Source organism: Protomyctophum bolini (assembly GCF_963924005.1).
Source record: "Protomyctophum bolini genome assembly, chromosome: 3".
Classification (NCBI taxonomy): domain Eukaryota; kingdom Metazoa; phylum Chordata; class Actinopteri; order Myctophiformes; family Myctophidae; genus Protomyctophum; species Protomyctophum bolini.
The window spans coordinates 24,546,126-24,563,625 of NC_137864.1; the positions used below are offsets into that span (position 1 = coordinate 24,546,126).

Consider the following 17,500-nt stretch of genomic DNA (forward strand, 5'->3'; position numbering starts at 1 on the left):
GTGTGTGTGTGTGTGTGTGTGTGTGTGTGTGTGTGTGTGTGTGTGTGTGTGTGTGTGTGTGTGTGCGTGTGTGTGCAGTCTGTGCTTGTGCGTGTCCAGGTGCGTGAGTGCACACTGCACATGCACTTATGTTCTTCTACCAGATGTTTTCACGAGGATTTGGAAAGTGAGGACAATTTGCCTCTTGTCAGTGGGCTATTGGGGGTTTAGGATTAGAATTAGTGTTAAGTAAAGGCAAGCTGTGTTAGGGGAAAGATAATCACACTCACAGGATGTGGACTGCTCATAAAAAGCCTACCATTGGACAATTATTTCAGTCAGCATTTTTTTTATTTCCGCTCTCCCTTGCTCTCTGTGGGTTGTTTGTCTTTTTTATTTGATTTGTATTAATTGTTATTTTCAAAATTCCTATCTCTATCTCTAACGACCACAGTTTGTACTTACAAGGTGCATGCTCATGATTATGAAGATTTGAATTGTGCTGCCAGCTTAGTGGCCTTGTCTGGTTCAGTGGCCTTGTGGCTGGAGACTGGGAGTTGGGAGTTCAATCCCTGGCCTGGTTATACCAAAGACTATAAAGATGGAATCCAATGTCCCCTTGCCAGGCTCTCAGCATCAACGTTTGGAGTACTTCTACATAATGGCTGGAGGACATCAAGTTGTCTCGTGCTACAAAAACAGGAAATAGGCTCCTGCCCTATGGGCCACATGGGCTTGGAAAACACTAGTTCCCAAGGCTACATATTAAGTCAGGCGTGCTTGGTTCATTGTATTGTTTAACAAATTCCCCCAAATATCTTTTGTCATGTAATTTTGCAAGGGCGCTGGTGAGCTAGTGCAGATTAGGCCCACCATCATGACCCTGATTTGTTTTTCACATCGTCTAAAATGATGAGCAGGACATTGTTCCACACTATAATATAGTGTGATAGCTCTTTTCCACTTTCTCTTCCCTCCTTAAACCCCCTCCCCGGCCCCTTATCCCTCTCACCATGCTTTTGTCACCTACTTCTACGTTGATGACATTAGCTGCTCCTTTTTCCAATCTGCACTACCGGTAATCAAGTGTCTGACCCATTTCTAACCATAACCCCAACAGCACAAGTGAGACTTCAAGGCAGCAACGGGCTGAGGCTATGAAGCAATATAGCACTAACGGGCAAGGCATAAGGGATCTCTTAAAGGCAATGGGACGTGGACTGGTGATTGGTCTAATTGTGTAACACCCAAACCACACCTATGCATAATATAACGGGTAACGGAGGTGTTTAAGGGATTTAGACAGGTAACCAAAATACCAACTTTAGTGGGGGAACACCCTTTCCCCACTCCTAAATCCCCAAATAGTGGCTTTAGAAAGATGAGACAAAAATGGAGCCCTACATCTCTTGGCTTTGTCATCTCTGCTCACAATCCATCTTATCACTGCTATGCCGATGACACTCAACTGTTTCTATCCCCCTACCCCCCTTCCCATTTGTCACTCAGGTGGAAGAGCGCATTGCTGCATGTCTGGCTAATATCTCACAGTGGATGACGTCTCACCATCTCAAGCTGAACCCAGACAAGACCAAGCTTCTCTTCTTCCCAAGTAAGTCATGCCCCATGCAGGATCTAATGTAAGTATTTACATAGACAACGGCCTTGTGACTTTGGTTCCTTCGGTTGCTCATTCAAGGCACACATTGCAGCTGTGACTCGATCCTCTAGGTTTACACTATATAGCATCCTCACCCAATAGTCAGCCCAGCTTCTTATTCAGACCTCAGTCATATCAAAACATGACTACTGTAACTCTGTAACTGTAACTCCTTACTGGCCGCCCGACATGTGCACTTAAGCCAGACTCCACCTTGGCCGGTAGAACTTGCCTTGGCACTTTCAGGATTATGCAGGTTTATTCTATCTAAATGTAATTTAGATAACATGTTATGTAGACAGATGCCAGATCCATTTGTTGACCTGGCATAGTTGTATGTACAAATGATTTATTCTTTGATATTATTATACTGTTTAGACTTTAGGCTGATGATAGGTTCTTGGTTTACTGTACTTATGACCCTAGATTACTATTTTTATGCATTTGATGTAATGAATACTGGAGAACTCGGCCCGCCGACTCTTCTTCATCTTTGGCGAGATTTCTTCCCCTTTCGGCGACTCTTCGTCACTTTCGGATCCGAGTTCTGTCTGAGAACTCGATCCGAAAGTGACGAAGAGTCGCCGAAAGGGGAAGAAATCTCGCCACTGGAGCGCGCATAGCTACTGCATGATGATCATGCACGCTGACAGCAGATCAATAAAAGCATGCAAAAGCATTCAGCTTTCACAAGTGTGCCCATATAGAGAAGGAAAATAATTAAGAATTCGGTGGCATTTCTTTCACATTGCAAAAGAGCAATTTTTGCTCGTTGTCCTTATAGATAGAAATGTGATGATTTTTGTATAACAAATTATAAAGCACAGGGCCTCGTATTTCTCAATGAATAGCTAGCCTACAGAATAGGCTAACTAACGAGATGCACACTTCACACTCTTACAATATGTGGCAACCATGTTTTGTTTTGGTTTTGTTGCTTTAGCATCGTTGCAGCTGCTGAAAGTGCAAATAATGTGCCTGATTTATTCTTAATGTGTTCGTGAGCGCACGTTGTGAGCTTGTAGATCAGATTGAGAACATTCAGAAACTTGCAGCTCTGCAGCTGCTGAAAGTGCCCCGAAACGTGTAGAAAACTCGCCAGAATCTGAAGAAGAGTCGTCGCGCGGCGATTCTTCTTAAGAGTCTGCCGAGTTTTCTACACGTTTTGCCGACTTATCTTGATAAGTCGGCAAAAAGGGTAAATGTGCCGAGTATTCTTGTTACCGATGTAATTACCTTGTGTTTACCTTTCTTACTGTAAATCACTCTGGATTAAGAGTGTCTTATTGTAAATTGTAGATCATATAGGTCTCGTAGGTTTAAGGATATCGTCGCTGAAACCTTTCATGTACAAAAGCGTTACTTTTCAGTAATTTGGGTCAAGGGTCCTCACAAGTATCAAGTGAGTGATTCTGTTCCGTTTTGTTCAAGAGAACCTTGCATTTGATCCTTCACACTGTGCTTCTCCAAGTTATCCTAGCGAGAATATTGGCCCTGGGGGTGCACTCACAGTCTCACACACACACACACACACACACACACATGCGCGCGTGCCCACACTTGAGGAAAGCACAATAAAACGTCCCTGTCAGTCTTTAATGTGTTGGGCTTAAAATACTTAGAGTAGGAAACCACCGTGCTTTGGTCCTCAACACCATACAACCTATTTGATCAGTGCTGTGTGTGTGTGTGTGTGTGTGTGTGTGTGTGTGTGTGTGTGTGTGTGTGTGTGTGTGTGTGTGTGTGTGTGTGTGTGTGTGTGTGTGTTGGCCTGTCTGTCTCTAAGGAACTGGCAATTTAAGTGGTAGCCCCACTGGGATTTCCTGACAGAGGGTGGGACTGGGGAGGGATTTGGTAGGTGCTGCTGGCGTGCCTTGCCATTGTTGGCATGACAGCTATTCTATTGTCACAGGTTGCTAGCTATTTACCACTCAGTGATTTGGCTCGCTCTGACACATTTTACTAAAACATACACACTGTGTTTGGTGGTCGGTTTAGTGTGTTTGACACGCAGAGGTCCTACTGCAGTGAGTTCGCTCATGGTGTCAGTTGATGATAGTGAGTGGTGGTGTTACTTTAGCATAGGTAGTTATCAGCTCTAGGGTTGATATGGCTTATCACCCTATAGTGTCCTATAATCATTCACCTCACCCAGGGCAAATAAAGGCTGGGTATGTGATAATCCAGCGTGTCGCGGGTTCGACTCCCGATCCCGACAACCGTTGCTGCATGTCACCCCCACCCCCATCCCCATTTCCTGTGAGCCTACTATGCTACTATGCTACGGCAGAAAAAGCTTCCAAAAATACACAAAATAAAACAAAAAAGGGAATAACAGAATTATAAAAGGCGGGAGAGAATGAGAGAGATGAAACACATACAGACTGTAGGGAGAGAGGAGAAACAAATAAGTCCCAAAGAGGGAGGAGGGGCGGGGTGGACACAAAAGCTACTTAGAATTGATCCCAAATTGGAGATAATCAATTCAACTCCGATTGAATTCACATCAAGGCGGGAGGGGGAAGGCGCATTTCAACAGACGCGCACAGAGACATTTTTCTCTGTCAACATCGACAGCACATCAGGCACACATTCATCATCTTGGGGTCTCTCACGGAAGATTCAGCCCCAATCACTCGATTTATGCCCCTCCCATTTGGGTCTCTACTGGAAGAAAATCAACCCACCATGCTCTGTCATTCTTTCTTTCATCACTATCTGTCAGGGTATTCCTCTGGAGTCACTCTGGGTACCTGCTACAGTATTTATGATAACTACACTTGGTGGAGGCTGATATGTCACTGCACACGCGTGCACACACACACACACACACACACACACACACACACACACACACACACACACACACACACACACACACACACACACACACACACACACACACACTCACACATGCACATTCACACTGCTTGGAGAAAAGCGATACAATAGCATGCATATGTACCGTACATGCATGAATGCATTGCAGGCATGTAAATTCTCTCTCTCTCTCTCTCTCTCCATCTCTCTCTCTCACACACAGACACACACGCATGCACCCATGCTCGTGTGCACAAACACGCACGCACATACATACACAGGCAACACACGCACGCGCGCACACGTGCACACACTCACACACACACACACACACACACACACACACACACACACACACACACACACACACACACACACACACACACACACACACACACACACATAATGTCCCATTGATCCGATAATCTAGTGGGGCGGGGAAGTGCAAGACTCTCATTTAGTTAAATCATTACCCCTCCCACAAGATGGATAGAGATTTAGGGATTTAGAAAGAAACGAGGGGCGAGCATGGCATGAAGGTGAGGAATGGAAGGGAGAGAACATGGGGGGGATGCTGCGGAGGGAAGGAGCTAGAGAACATGGGGGGTGCTGCGGAGGTGTTGGGTGAAATGCCTTTTTTTTTTAAATGAGTTTGGCGTGTTTTAATCTAGTAGACTCTGGAAAAGCATTCCAGCAGCCATTATTTTTATGTGCACCGCAAACAACTTTTTTTTGCGGATAAAGTAACGTTTTTTGGTCCGACATGCGTTGCGTCGTGACTCGTGCTTGTGGTTAGGGTTAGGTTTATGCCGGGTATGGGTTCCCAAAGTGGGGTCCGGGGACCCCTAGAGGTACTTGAGGGAGTTCCAGGGGGTACCTTGCTCAATTAGAAATTGTTAGGAACCAAATGGACCCTTATTGGCCTGTAACTCAGAGAGTATACAACTGTATTGTAACATTTGTACACTCTCAGAGTTAAATTAACAGTGGTTTTACAATATAAATTGGGGTACCAGATATAGAAATGCCATTAAATCGGGGGTCCGTAGCATAATGCTAGAGCCATAAAAATCCTCCCTTATCGGGGTCACTGGCATATGTTTTCAAATGGGGAGTCCGGTGGCCTAATAAATGTTGACTTGGTGGTCCTTGACAAAAGTTTGGGAACCACTGGTTTGGGTAGGGTTAGTAATAATAATGTCCGACATACAGTACATGTTCACCCATGGCTTTGTGTGGTGCCACTCAAAGTGACTACTGGGTTGGGCTTTGTGTGGTGCCACTCAAAGTGACTACTGGGTTGGGCTTTGTGTGGTGCCACTCAAAGTGACTACTGGGTTGGGCTTTCTGGATGCAAGGTCCAACCCCTTGTATAAAAAGACTAGGGCTGAAAACACTTGCGTGCACTGCGGAGGGAAGGAGCTAGAGAACATAGGAGGGGGGGGGGGGGGGGGGGGGGGGCTTGCGGAGGGAAGGAGAAAGAAAGGGCAGAGGAGGTGGGGGGAGACGATGGGGAGGGGGGTTGGTTGATGTTGGAAAGACGGAGAAGGAAGGAAAGAGAGAGAGAATAGATTGACTGATTCTGCTGTACAGAGCATCTCTCTCACAATCCATGTGTGTCTCTTTCTGTCTCTCAGTCACTTTCTCACTCTCACACACCTGCATGCACGGTCGCATGCACGCACACACACACACACACACACACACACACACACACACACACACACAATGCAGAGGAACCTCACTGGTGGAGAATGTTTCTCAGAGGGAAGCTGTGGTCGATAGCGCTTGTTGAGTGATCTATCGACGGAGAGGGAGTGTGTGAGAGATGAGTTCAATATACTTCAATTTAGCTCCACTTGCTTTAATTACTTCCACCCTGTGTGTGTGTGTTTGTGTGTGTGTGTGTGTGCGTGTGCGTGTGCGTGTGCGTGTGCGTGTGCGTGTGTGTGTGCGTGTGCGTGCGACTGTGCGTGCGCGTGCATGTGTGCACGTGTGCATGTGCGTGTTAACCCTGGAGGCAGTATTAGACCATTCATGTAGGCTGATAATAAAAATACAGCCCCTGCCATTATTGAATCCAAGAGTGGGCTGTCCTCTATAAGGCTGTTTAAAGGAGCATGAAACCATAGGATTTTGCAGTTCGTTTTCCAGTTCATGTTAAAAACTGCAGTATACAGTACGTTAAAAATGGCTAGTAAACAATTAATTTCATTTGTTGCTTATCATGGTGAACAAGGTCAGCCTACCACAGTTGAATTCGAAAACAAACTACAAAATCAGGCTATGGTTCCATCCCCCATATTAGCGACCAACCCACCACACTGAACCTCCGGCCCCACACACTTTCATACAGTATACACTGTGTCAACTCAACAGGCAATCTTTGGGAGGTCTCTTAATGTTCTAAGGAATATAAACCACATAATGTACATTTTAGAGTATTTAGGGCAACTGCTTTGTCTTGTGAAATATTATATATATATGAGGTAAATATTTGCAGCCACCTACAGCATACAATCCACATGATACTAGGATATAATGCATGTGAGTCCACAAAGGTTCAATAATTTTACCAGCTCTAAGAATTGTGTTGTTTTCAATGCTCTCGAGGCACCTACAGAAGGGGAAAATAATAGCAGTGTTTTCTTCTCTCTGGGTTCGGTTCCAATCAATGAGGCGCTGAAGTGTGGCCATGCAAGGCTGGTGGGGAGGTCAAGGCACCGGTCTGGAGCTGTAATGGACATGTTTTCTCATGGGTTCAAGACCTTTTGATTTGCTCCAGAGCATGTTCTACTTAATGATACAAGGTTTTTCCATCCTAGTTCGTTAGGAACTGAAGCAGGGCTTATAAGCGTTTGCTGTCCAGTCCTCTGCATGCAGCCACAGTCACCATTTTAATCTCAGGCAATGGCAAAGCAATTTGATTTGTATAGCACACTGCATACACAAAGGCAATTAACAGTCCCGGGTGATGATGGGAATGTGCTTGGAGGGGGACTGTAAATGCTTAATTATTTTGGAATGGTGTGATGAGAGGGGAATGTTACTGTACACTCTGTTTTGTTTGCGTACGGGATGTTTATTTTCTTGTACTCTATGTTCCAGTGAGGTCAATGTCATGCTCAGGTATAGTGCCATTATTTTGTCTTGCCTGTCCAGACATGCAGGGGATCGTATCTCCTCAGCAGGTGCTTTCATTGTGTTTACGCGGCCTTAGGCCTAATTGATGTTTTGGTGAGAAGGTGCCATGCGACATGTTGCTCAGTCTCTCAGTCCCTCATACTTGTCCTTATCAGTAGCCACAATCGGATTAATTATAATAATAATAATTTGGTCCACACTTGTTTGCTGTATATTTGCCACTGTATATTTACTATTTATATTGCAAATAGTATCAGGGTCAGTTGACAGCTATGGGGCATGCAGCACCTCGGGAGCAGTTTGGGCTAAGTGTCTTGCTCAGGGACGCTTCGACACGTAGACGGGCACCTTCTGTTTCCCAGGCAGCCTCTCTACTCACTTAGCTACGGTCGTCCCACTCTCGACCTCTGGTTTTTCCTCTCTTTTCCTGTCGCCCCTTCTTTTTGTGTCCTCTCTCTCTCTGTCTGTCTTTCTCTCTCTCTCTCTCTCTCTCTCTCTCTCTCTCTCTATTTTCCTCCCTCCTTGCATCTCTCCGTGAGTCCTTGGTATGTTAATGGCTGTTTTGCCTCCTATTAAGAATTTAAGAGTAAATGTGTGAGTGGATCCATAGCATTGACTCAACATGGTCCTTGGTACGCCATGGAAATGATTTGACACTGCAGGGCAGGGGGACCACCACAGGGAGGGCCTGTCTGCAGTCTCCCTGCAGACATTCTCCTCCACCCTTTCCAATCTCTCACTTCATAATCACACGCTGCTTTATCGTCACTTCCATTTTCTACATCAGCTCTCTCTTGCATAATTTCCTATCTCATTTCCAGGCGTCTGTTCATTAAATAAAGATGGAAGGTCATAAAATAAAACATGGGAAAGTCTGCTGGTGTCAGCATTGTTCAGTGATAGTTATTGAGTTCATTGAACCCAAACATTGTGTTGTCTGCTTCCATTAAAATAGTCAATTTACTGTTGGAGGGTTACTTCTCACTATGCTGAGGCAATGATTTAGTTTTTAATTCAACAAATGTCTGCAAGACACCATTCCATGCAACAGTAAAGATGGAGTGCCGTGATTTTTTTCCACCCTAAAACATGATCATCAGTTGTTTGATTTTTTTCAAAAATGTGTACAGTATTTGTTAAAATGTAATTTTTATGTGGACACGCCCCCCACTATGCCTGGTTTGCCTGGTGGATGGTGATCCACCTGAACTGAAGCCGCACACACAGCTGTGTGCGGGAGGGAATAGGGGAGGGGATGACATTGTGATGTCACAATATCACTGTTTTTTTTTTCATTGGCACGATTGACTGTCAAGGTTTCAGCCTCCAGGAAGAAACCCTAAATACAAAGGGAATTGCACATAAATCACACCAAGGGGTCTAATGAAGTACTGTGACCTCATAAAGACATGAAAAACTAGAAAAAATCATGACTCCATCTTTAAAACAAGAAATGTCAGGTGAAAGAAGCACTGTCTCCGTTGTGTTCTTGTCTCCCCCATATTAGTATTATTATTATTATTTTAGTAATGTGTATGTTTGTGTGTGACAACCTCACGGCCGTTGTTTGCGTTTGTTTGCGACGTTATGTTCGTGGTTCAATGTTGTGGCTTTCCTGCTGGCTGTCCATGCACTTTAGCTCATAACATTAGCAGCTGTTGTCGCTTCGAGTTGCGGTCGTAGAGTGGCTGGCTGCGGTGTGGTGCGGAAATCAGCCCTTCCACGGTGCGTGTGTCATAAGTTTAGGAGGCAGGCAATGATACTACGCGATTGGCTGGTGGCGGCAGACGAGGCAGCCAATCAGGCTAGGCCGTCAGTATGACTAGGTCCTCAGTATGATTAGATAGTCTACATTTCATGAGCTTTCATTGGTCAGGTGGTTTCACCTGACAAAATTATCGAGGATCTTTTTTCCCCCACGTTTTTAACAATGGACTGAATACAGCAATTATTCCCCATGAATTCCACCTACAGTATAATGACCATTACCCAAACAGGTGTGGAGCTGTTCTTTGGATCAAGCACACCTGCAGAGGGGTATACTTTATACTATTCAATCAGCTAATCTAACTAAGTAATGTAACTATACAACCATAAGCTTCTAAACAAAGTGGATGGTGAAATAAAAATGAAATTGAGTATTAATTTAACTCTGAGAGAGCAGTGGATCCTTAAGGGATAACTTCCCTAACATCTGACACAAAGTACAGCTTTGGTTTTCTCCACTATTACAGTATCATGTCCTACTTGTGTTGTACATAATTTGTGGTAGAGCAGTGCAGTATATTATGTGGTTTTAAGGTTTGTGGATATAACTTAAAGACAGTGCTTAGCTGGATATTTGACATGGAATCTGCACCATGCCTTCTGCTAAACAACATGTTCTGCCGTGGCTTTAGAACCATCGATGATAACAGGGTGTGAAAACATGTGCGCCTGTGTGAATCTTTGATGTACGATATGTCATGAAACACTCTTTCATTGAACCAGAACAGGAGAAAATAGCAGGGCGGTAAAAAAAAAGGGTACATCAGGTGCGCTTGGTTTTTGTTTAGCCTGCACTATTGGTGTGAGGTTGCATTGTCACTCTCACGGTTGCATAAGTCAATTGGAAGTACCAGTACGGTTATGGGTCCTGTGTATGCTGATTCAAATGTCCACAAAAGCTATTTACAATAAATTAGTATGTATGTCTACCAATCAGAAAATACAATTATTGTAATTAATTAAAATAATTTGCTCAATGAGACCCCTCTGCCCCAATAAATAAAGTTCTAAAAAAACTGAAACTTGTAGCCTAATGCATCAATACTGTTCTCATGTGTTACTTTTTAAAGTTATGGTTTAACTGAACGTTAGAATCTATACAAAGTCATGTTTCACTGTTTCTTTGTGTTTTGTCAGTGTAAATATAATTTCAGACACAATTTAAATAATTATATTTGGTTGATTTTATCTGCAACACACTGTATTCAGTTACAGCTCGTGACCAATATATTTGCAAATTGGGATTTATAGCTGCAGATTATGATTCGCATTTGTAGACCACAAAGTCCTTTTTGAAATTTGTAGTTTTTGTTTTAGGAAAATTCATGGAGAAGGCATGGCAGTTGCGTTGGAGCAGTGGTTCCCAAACTTTTTAGCTTAGGACCCAAAAGAGAAATAAATTAGATGTTTGGCCGGGACCCAACCTAGTGAAAATAGAAGATTTACAAGCGCACAATGCGTCGCTTTGTGCGCTTGTTGGGAGCTTGTAGATCGCCAATTTTCATTTTTGATTTACTGAAAAAGATCTTTGCATTTTATTTTTTGGGAATGTTTTTAGATTTTTCTTTTTTAATTAATAATAATAATAAAAAAATAAAGGGAAAGTATGTTGGAGAACAATATATCAGCAACTCACAGCCAGGCCAATCAATATGTTTATTTATTGTGTTTGTGGTATATCTTCTTTGGTGTATACAGTACATTTTGTGAGTGTCTAGGAAGCCTGTGCGGGCTGGGCATCTTGTGGTGTAGGACGCTATAATAAAAATGATCTATCTGTTGATATTTGTCACGATTCGACTGTATTTCCACAGTCTGCATTAGCTGTGTCTGCAACTCTGCATCGGCACGGCTGTGCTGTTGACCACACCACAGCATCCAACCCAGGACCCTATGCTGTCTATGCAACATGGAAAGCCCCATATTAGAAAAATACAGAGCGTGCGCACTCACACACTCAAACGCGCACGCACACGCACATTACACACATGTACACATCAGTCAAACAGCCCTCTAGTCAGGAGAACCCCTGGCTCACCTTCACACAGATTCCCAGATCACTCACACACGCACGCACTCACACACTCATGCACACATACATACACACACAGAAGATGTGCAGACACAAATTGACTCACACAAACACCCCACCCACCCCCACGCTCCACCACATACAGTACACTCACAAGTCACAAACACACGCATGCACACGCACTTCAAAGGCAGATGGTGACCTGACTTTCAGACAAACACTAAGAACCCACATACAGCTATTTCCCCCTGACAATTCCTCTCCTCACAAACCCACCTGTTTCTTGAAACCTCACTGTTGCCTCTCTCTCTCTCTCTCTCTCTCTCTCTCCCCTTCTTCTTTTTAAAATGAAGTTTAAGGTATATATGCTGGTACTCTGGGTTCTAGCCTTCTGATCTTCTATTCAACTCATTCTCTCACACTAACACTGATATGATCTTGTCAGAGGATTAACAAACTTGCACGCGCGCGCACGCGCACACACACACACACACACACACACACACACACACACACACACACACACACACACACACACACACACACACACACACACACACACACACACACACACACACACACACAGAACCCTATCCATAGTGGAGTAGTCAAAATGTAACCATGTTATATTGTGTGTGTGACTGTGTAGATTTGAACTGGGGCGTGCGAAAGACAGCTGTGCATGGGAAGACAGCAGGACGATGAGTGATGTAGTAGCACTAGCTGTATGAGTGTCTCCAAACACTGGCCCAAAATCTGTTGGTTTAAAGGTCAGAACCAGCGTCTGCCTTGTACATTGATATGTGTATCTATATGAATACTTTAAATAGTGACGAACACCTTGATGTGGAACAGAGATGACTGGAGCAGAAGACTGTTGTGTTTGTCTGTGACATGTGACCTTCATCACATTACCTTGAAATGTTTCAGTTCCTGACTTCATCTACAATGAAACGACCGCGTTCCATTTTTAAAATTATTCTGTGCATTCCACACGACTTACAGGACCACACTGCTGGTTTGTCATGTTCAGGCCATTGACTAAAGTTACTCACAACACCGGGGCTATTTCTTAATTTTACGCATAGATGCAATTTATTTTGTTTGAAAGAGAATAAATGCATCACCCTGAGGCATCAACTCTATGAATAGTTTGTGAAAAATTCACTGGCACATTTCTCTCATAGTTTATTCGTCACGCCCCTTGTGTATAAAGACCTTAAGACTCACAGTATACACAGTATGACATTACTTTCCAAAGCATGCTTGGTTTGCAGCCATTGGATTCCAATCATTTCAGTACAATATGAAAATCAGCTTGCAGAGACTTGAAACATGATTTAGATAAGCTAAATCCAACAAACTAATTTAAATGTCATTGTGTGGTTGTTTACCATATCATTTCGTTTTAATGCATTAAAACGTGCAGATTGATTTAAAATGTCTAGCTGAAAATAGTCCCTTGAGAAACCTTGAAATTATATTTTGTCAACATTGACTTTATTTAGATACGTTTGGTAATATTTGAAAGACTTTGGAGACAAATGTAAACAAGCTTTAAAATCTGCAAATAAGGTCATTAATGGGAAAATGTTTTAGTATGCTATGGCTAAATCTGAGAATGGGCATAGGCCTACTTGTCCTTTAATCTGGCTGCTTTTCAACTATCAGGCAAGAATGTAGGGTGGAATGGTTAAGTACAGTGAGAGTTAGGTGATTCCTTTAACCTCTTTCTTTCATCATGTCTTTGCCTTTCTCCATCTCCTCTCTTTTTCCTTTTTTCCCCGAACCCCTTCTCCTCTTTCTCTCAATCCACTGCTACGCTGACACCCAGCCAAGTCATTCTCAGGTGTCGTAAGAGGGAGTGATGATGACTCACAGAAGGATGGGCGGGTGAGGAGAGAGAGATAAAGAAAGGATAAAAAGGAGGATGAAAGAGTCCGGCGGGGCACTGAGCCTGTCAGTCACTTGTTTAATTGCAATGTCTGTCAGAGGAAGAGTGTACTTCTGGAGAGGTGAGTGTCTCGTCACACGGATCTGCTCCATGATTTATTTGTGTATGTCTAGCCATGTAGCCTATATGTATGTGCAATACTTTATATGGATTCATGTTGGTCTACACATGTGGTTATCTACACACTAATTGGGTGCATAATGTGTTAAATTAATCTGGAAGTTATTTTTATGAATAAAACATTATGTTAACCAATATGTATGGTAGTGTATTTTAATCATTTGCGTTGCCTTTAGATGGTCTCCCTACTCCTCCATTAATAAATGTAAACCCTGGTGTTGGCTAGATTAGAACACCTACTGGTCCTTCTTAGCCTATGTTTGGTTTCCCGTGCATGGGGGAGACCTGGGTTTGTATCCTGGGTACCAGGGTAATAAATAAAACGTATGGTATTGCAGCTTTCTGTAGGCCTCTATCTGTTATAGTACAATATGTCCCTGTTGAATATTTGATTTTTTTTTATTTTCCTTTGAAAACAGCCTTGCTCTGACTAGAGATAAACGAACACTAAGTATTTTACTGTGTATAACCTCTAGTATAACCTAGAAAAGGTAAAGGTAGTTAACTGAATATCAGATATCCATATTCCCATTGCCACATCCTTGGAAATCCCTCCAGAGATTAGTTAACACAGAAAATTATGAAACTGTATTGATATTTGTTATTTTTAAAAGACACACAAATATAACTGAAGTTCAAATTTTACATTTTATTGTTCACTGAAAACCAGTGGAAGTCAGGCGTTTTCTGATTCTGACAATAACAAAGCCAGGCTCTTTTTGATGACATAAAGAGAGTATAACTTGGACAATATTGTGACAGCATGGCTCTTTTAACAGCTCAGAACTCCTGATGTTCATTGACGTCTCATTAAACGAAACATAAAAAGACACATGATGGCATTTGTGTTCCAATTTTCTTAAAGAAAAACTAAACAAACATCAGTGTGCTATGTGCTTTTAGCTGATACACTACACTACAGTAGCAGCGGTGAAACATAGCCCTAAAGGTCTTCACATACCAGAAGCATGACAAATAAACAATCTGGAAATGCGTGGCAAATATTTTGCATCAAACTATTCATATAGTTGATGCCTCAATCATACAGGTTGATTATTCTGACTCAACCTGTGAATTTGTTTAAGAATTATAATAATTACATTTCTTTATCATCGCGTGATCTTTGAGTTCTGTGTGAATTTTTATAAAATTAAAACACTCCTAGTGTGTAAGGACCTTTAAGCTTACAGTAATTTATACTCCATCGCACAAGGGTGTTGCCAAATTGATCTGATCTACAAGGTAACATGTTGCAATTAGTCTTAAACCACAAACTACAAATGGCTGCCCCGTACAAGCCAATGTGTAGCCCCTCTCAACCTACTACAAACTACCTGGCTTCTTAGGTGTAATATACTAGCCGTAGCATAAAATTACTTTTTCAGTGTAAATGCTTTTCTTTCCTTTTCTTTTTTAAGACATACTGTAGGTGTTGGAGCTCTGGGTTCCAGTGTTATTAGCCAGATGTTTCCAAGTTCTGATTTGCCATGAATTGGTTACAGTTAACTGGAAATTGCTTAAGCAGTCGTACATAATGGCACAAAATAAATCTCTCATGGCTTCTTGTTTTTCTTTTATTATATCTCACATTCTACCTGTAAAAATATATTCTCAAAATAAATAAATATATGAAATAAATATGTGTCCAGAGGAAAGAAAATGCATAAATAGAAAATAAAAAAATTACATGTCTAAAAGATCCTTTGTCAGTCTCATGCTTATGTGGGAAATAGAAAGCAGTCTTTTGTTGAACACCACAAAATTCCTTCACTGAGTTCTAGAATGAGTTTCTAGAGTTCCGAGAAAACGCAAAGAAGTCTGTCACAAGAATCCGCAAGACGAAGATGGTCCACAGGATACCTGCTATTGTCATGTTCCACATGCAACTTATAGACAATCCCAGACTGTCTGATCTGCATTGTCGGAGCCAACTTGCTGAGGGGAACGATCATATGGCATTGTCTGCCAATCACATGTGATTCTCTATACCCTCACACCTAAAACAAAGATGGCTGCCATCAAACACATGAAACTGTGTTTCTTTGTAAACTGGCCACTATGGCTAGTGGACAAAAGATGATTTTGTATAGCAGCCCAGGTAGTTTTTTGTTTGTTTTTTATAGAAATGTCTGATTGAACACTGGAATTGACCACACATTCCAGCCACAGCCAAAAAATGTTCCACCATTTGGCCAGTGGCTAGAGTAAATTTCAGTGCTACCATTTTTAATATGTACTCCATTTTCCTGAGGTCAAATGAAGATTAAAGTCCCATGAATTCCACAACAGCATTGGAGAGAACATGCTATTGAGACAAGGTAGTTAAACTCGGAGGTACTGAATGACACCCAAAGCAAGGCCAACCCAGTATCCATTTTGATAATAGTGTGTAGGGTGAAATTTTGATTAATAACATTTGGGTTCAGGATTACCTCTAGCATGGCTATTCCATATACTCCATTCGTGAGCCATTTCCTGTTAGGGTTGGTTCAAAATGGAACAAACTGCTCAGTGCAGTCTTGAAATGGTTTGGGCTTCTCCCACATCACTGATAAGGGGGAATGAGGATTGGGTGCACTTGATTTTATCCTCCGTTCAATGTAACACATTTCAAATTCCTTCCATCTCCACTGGGATGGAGAGAGGATTGGGTGCACCTGATTCACTTCTCGACTTCTCGCTCACATTCAGCCTCAGCTCTGGCCCAGTACATCTCTGTAAAGTTCTGGCACCCTGTCCGGGTCCACAGGCCGCGGTAGGAAGTGAGTGAACCTCTGGTGCCGCCTTGACCTAGTACCGTCCCTTGAAGTCCCATCTTTGTTTAGGGCAACAAAATAAAACGCTCCTCTCTCTCCATGTCGGTACAGGTTGGAGGCATAGGTGTTGTACCAATTCTCTTCAAACTGCTCCCTGAATACACTCTCTGCCGAAAGCTTCTCCTGCAGACAGAAAGAGGAAAGACATTGTCATGGCTGTGTTCTGAACCCAAGCAAGCCAGAACGATGGTAGTCATTTGGGTATTTGGGCTGTTCTGTTGTGCATGTGTGCGTGCACATGAAAGAGAGTGAGTGCACTCAGCGCAGACACAAGGAGAGGCTGTGTGCATGTGTGTGTACTCGGCAGTTTCAGTACTTACAGATCCATATAGCTCTCCTTTTCTGTTCATGGCGAGGTACAGGCCACTGTCCACGCCTCTGATGCTGACGAGACCCACCGCCAGGCTGATGAACTCCAGGATACCTGCACAACAAAAACAACAGTGTCACTCCCTCTAGCTCCTTCATATTATGGACATCTGATGTATACATAGTTCACATGTTGTTCACAGTGTCGCACACAATAGCAGATCTTCAAGCTCACAATGCCTCACAGCATGGCAAGTTGTGAGCTTGGAGATCTGCCATTTTGGGTGTGTGACATGATGGTACTAAGTATAAGACAGGCTTTAGGATCACTGGACCCTTAGATGTTAGGACATACTGGTTGGCCTTGCTTTGGGTGTCATTCACTACCTCCGAGTTTGACAACCTTGTCTCAAAGTTAAATGAACACACCAGATTTAATTTCATATTCTGTATACCAACATATGCCTACTCCAAGATTGAAGATGTGCATATGAGTTCATGAAAATGCTTTGAATTAATGGGTCTGCAAAATGGCATAGATGGTATATCTGCATGTGCACAGCACATATAAGAGAGCAGCAGTGTTCATATATCATACATAGGCTACATATAATAGATTGGAACCTTAGTAAGGGCATAACTTCATAAGTAACACAAGCACAATCTGACATGCACTATATAGGCCAGATATCTAACCTCATGCACAAACATTATAATTTTCCACAAAATCCTTCAGTGGTCATTTTACTTTCAAGTTGAATCAATCAAGTGTCAGAAAGTCAAGTGTTATAGGATATGGCCTTGCTCTGGTAGCAGGATTTCTAAATAACCTACTTTTGATCTGCCATATAGCAGGTGCTTTGATATCTTGATAAGTGTAAGATAAACAGGCAAATGTA

The 17,500-nt window shown here is 42.6% G+C and overlaps 1 protein-coding gene and 1 long non-coding RNA gene across 2 annotated transcripts in view; one reads left to right on the top strand and one right to left on the bottom strand.

Annotated features, from left to right (window-relative positions):
* LOC308310442 overlaps positions 1-15,114 on the top strand; it is a 36,301-nt gene extending 21,187 nt beyond the window's left edge. Inside the window, exons 4-5 of the long non-coding RNA XR_013963493.1 lie at positions 1,489-1,591; positions 13,237-15,114. This is a non-coding gene — a long non-coding RNA (uncharacterized lncRNA). The remainder of the gene's footprint in view (positions 1-1,488; positions 1,592-13,236) is intronic.
* A 1,055-nt stretch (positions 15,115-16,169) lies between these two features.
* Positions 16,170-17,500, bottom strand: part of LOC308310367 (fibroblast growth factor 9-like) — a gene marked incomplete at both ends in the record, with an annotated part of 2,109 nt that continues 778 nt past the window's right edge. Inside the window, 2 exons of the mRNA XM_080756706.1 lie at positions 16,170-16,415; positions 16,613-16,716. Coding sequence (XP_080612832.1) covers positions 16,170-16,415; positions 16,613-16,716 — 350 coding nt within the window. The remainder of the gene's footprint in view (positions 16,416-16,612; positions 16,717-17,500) is intronic.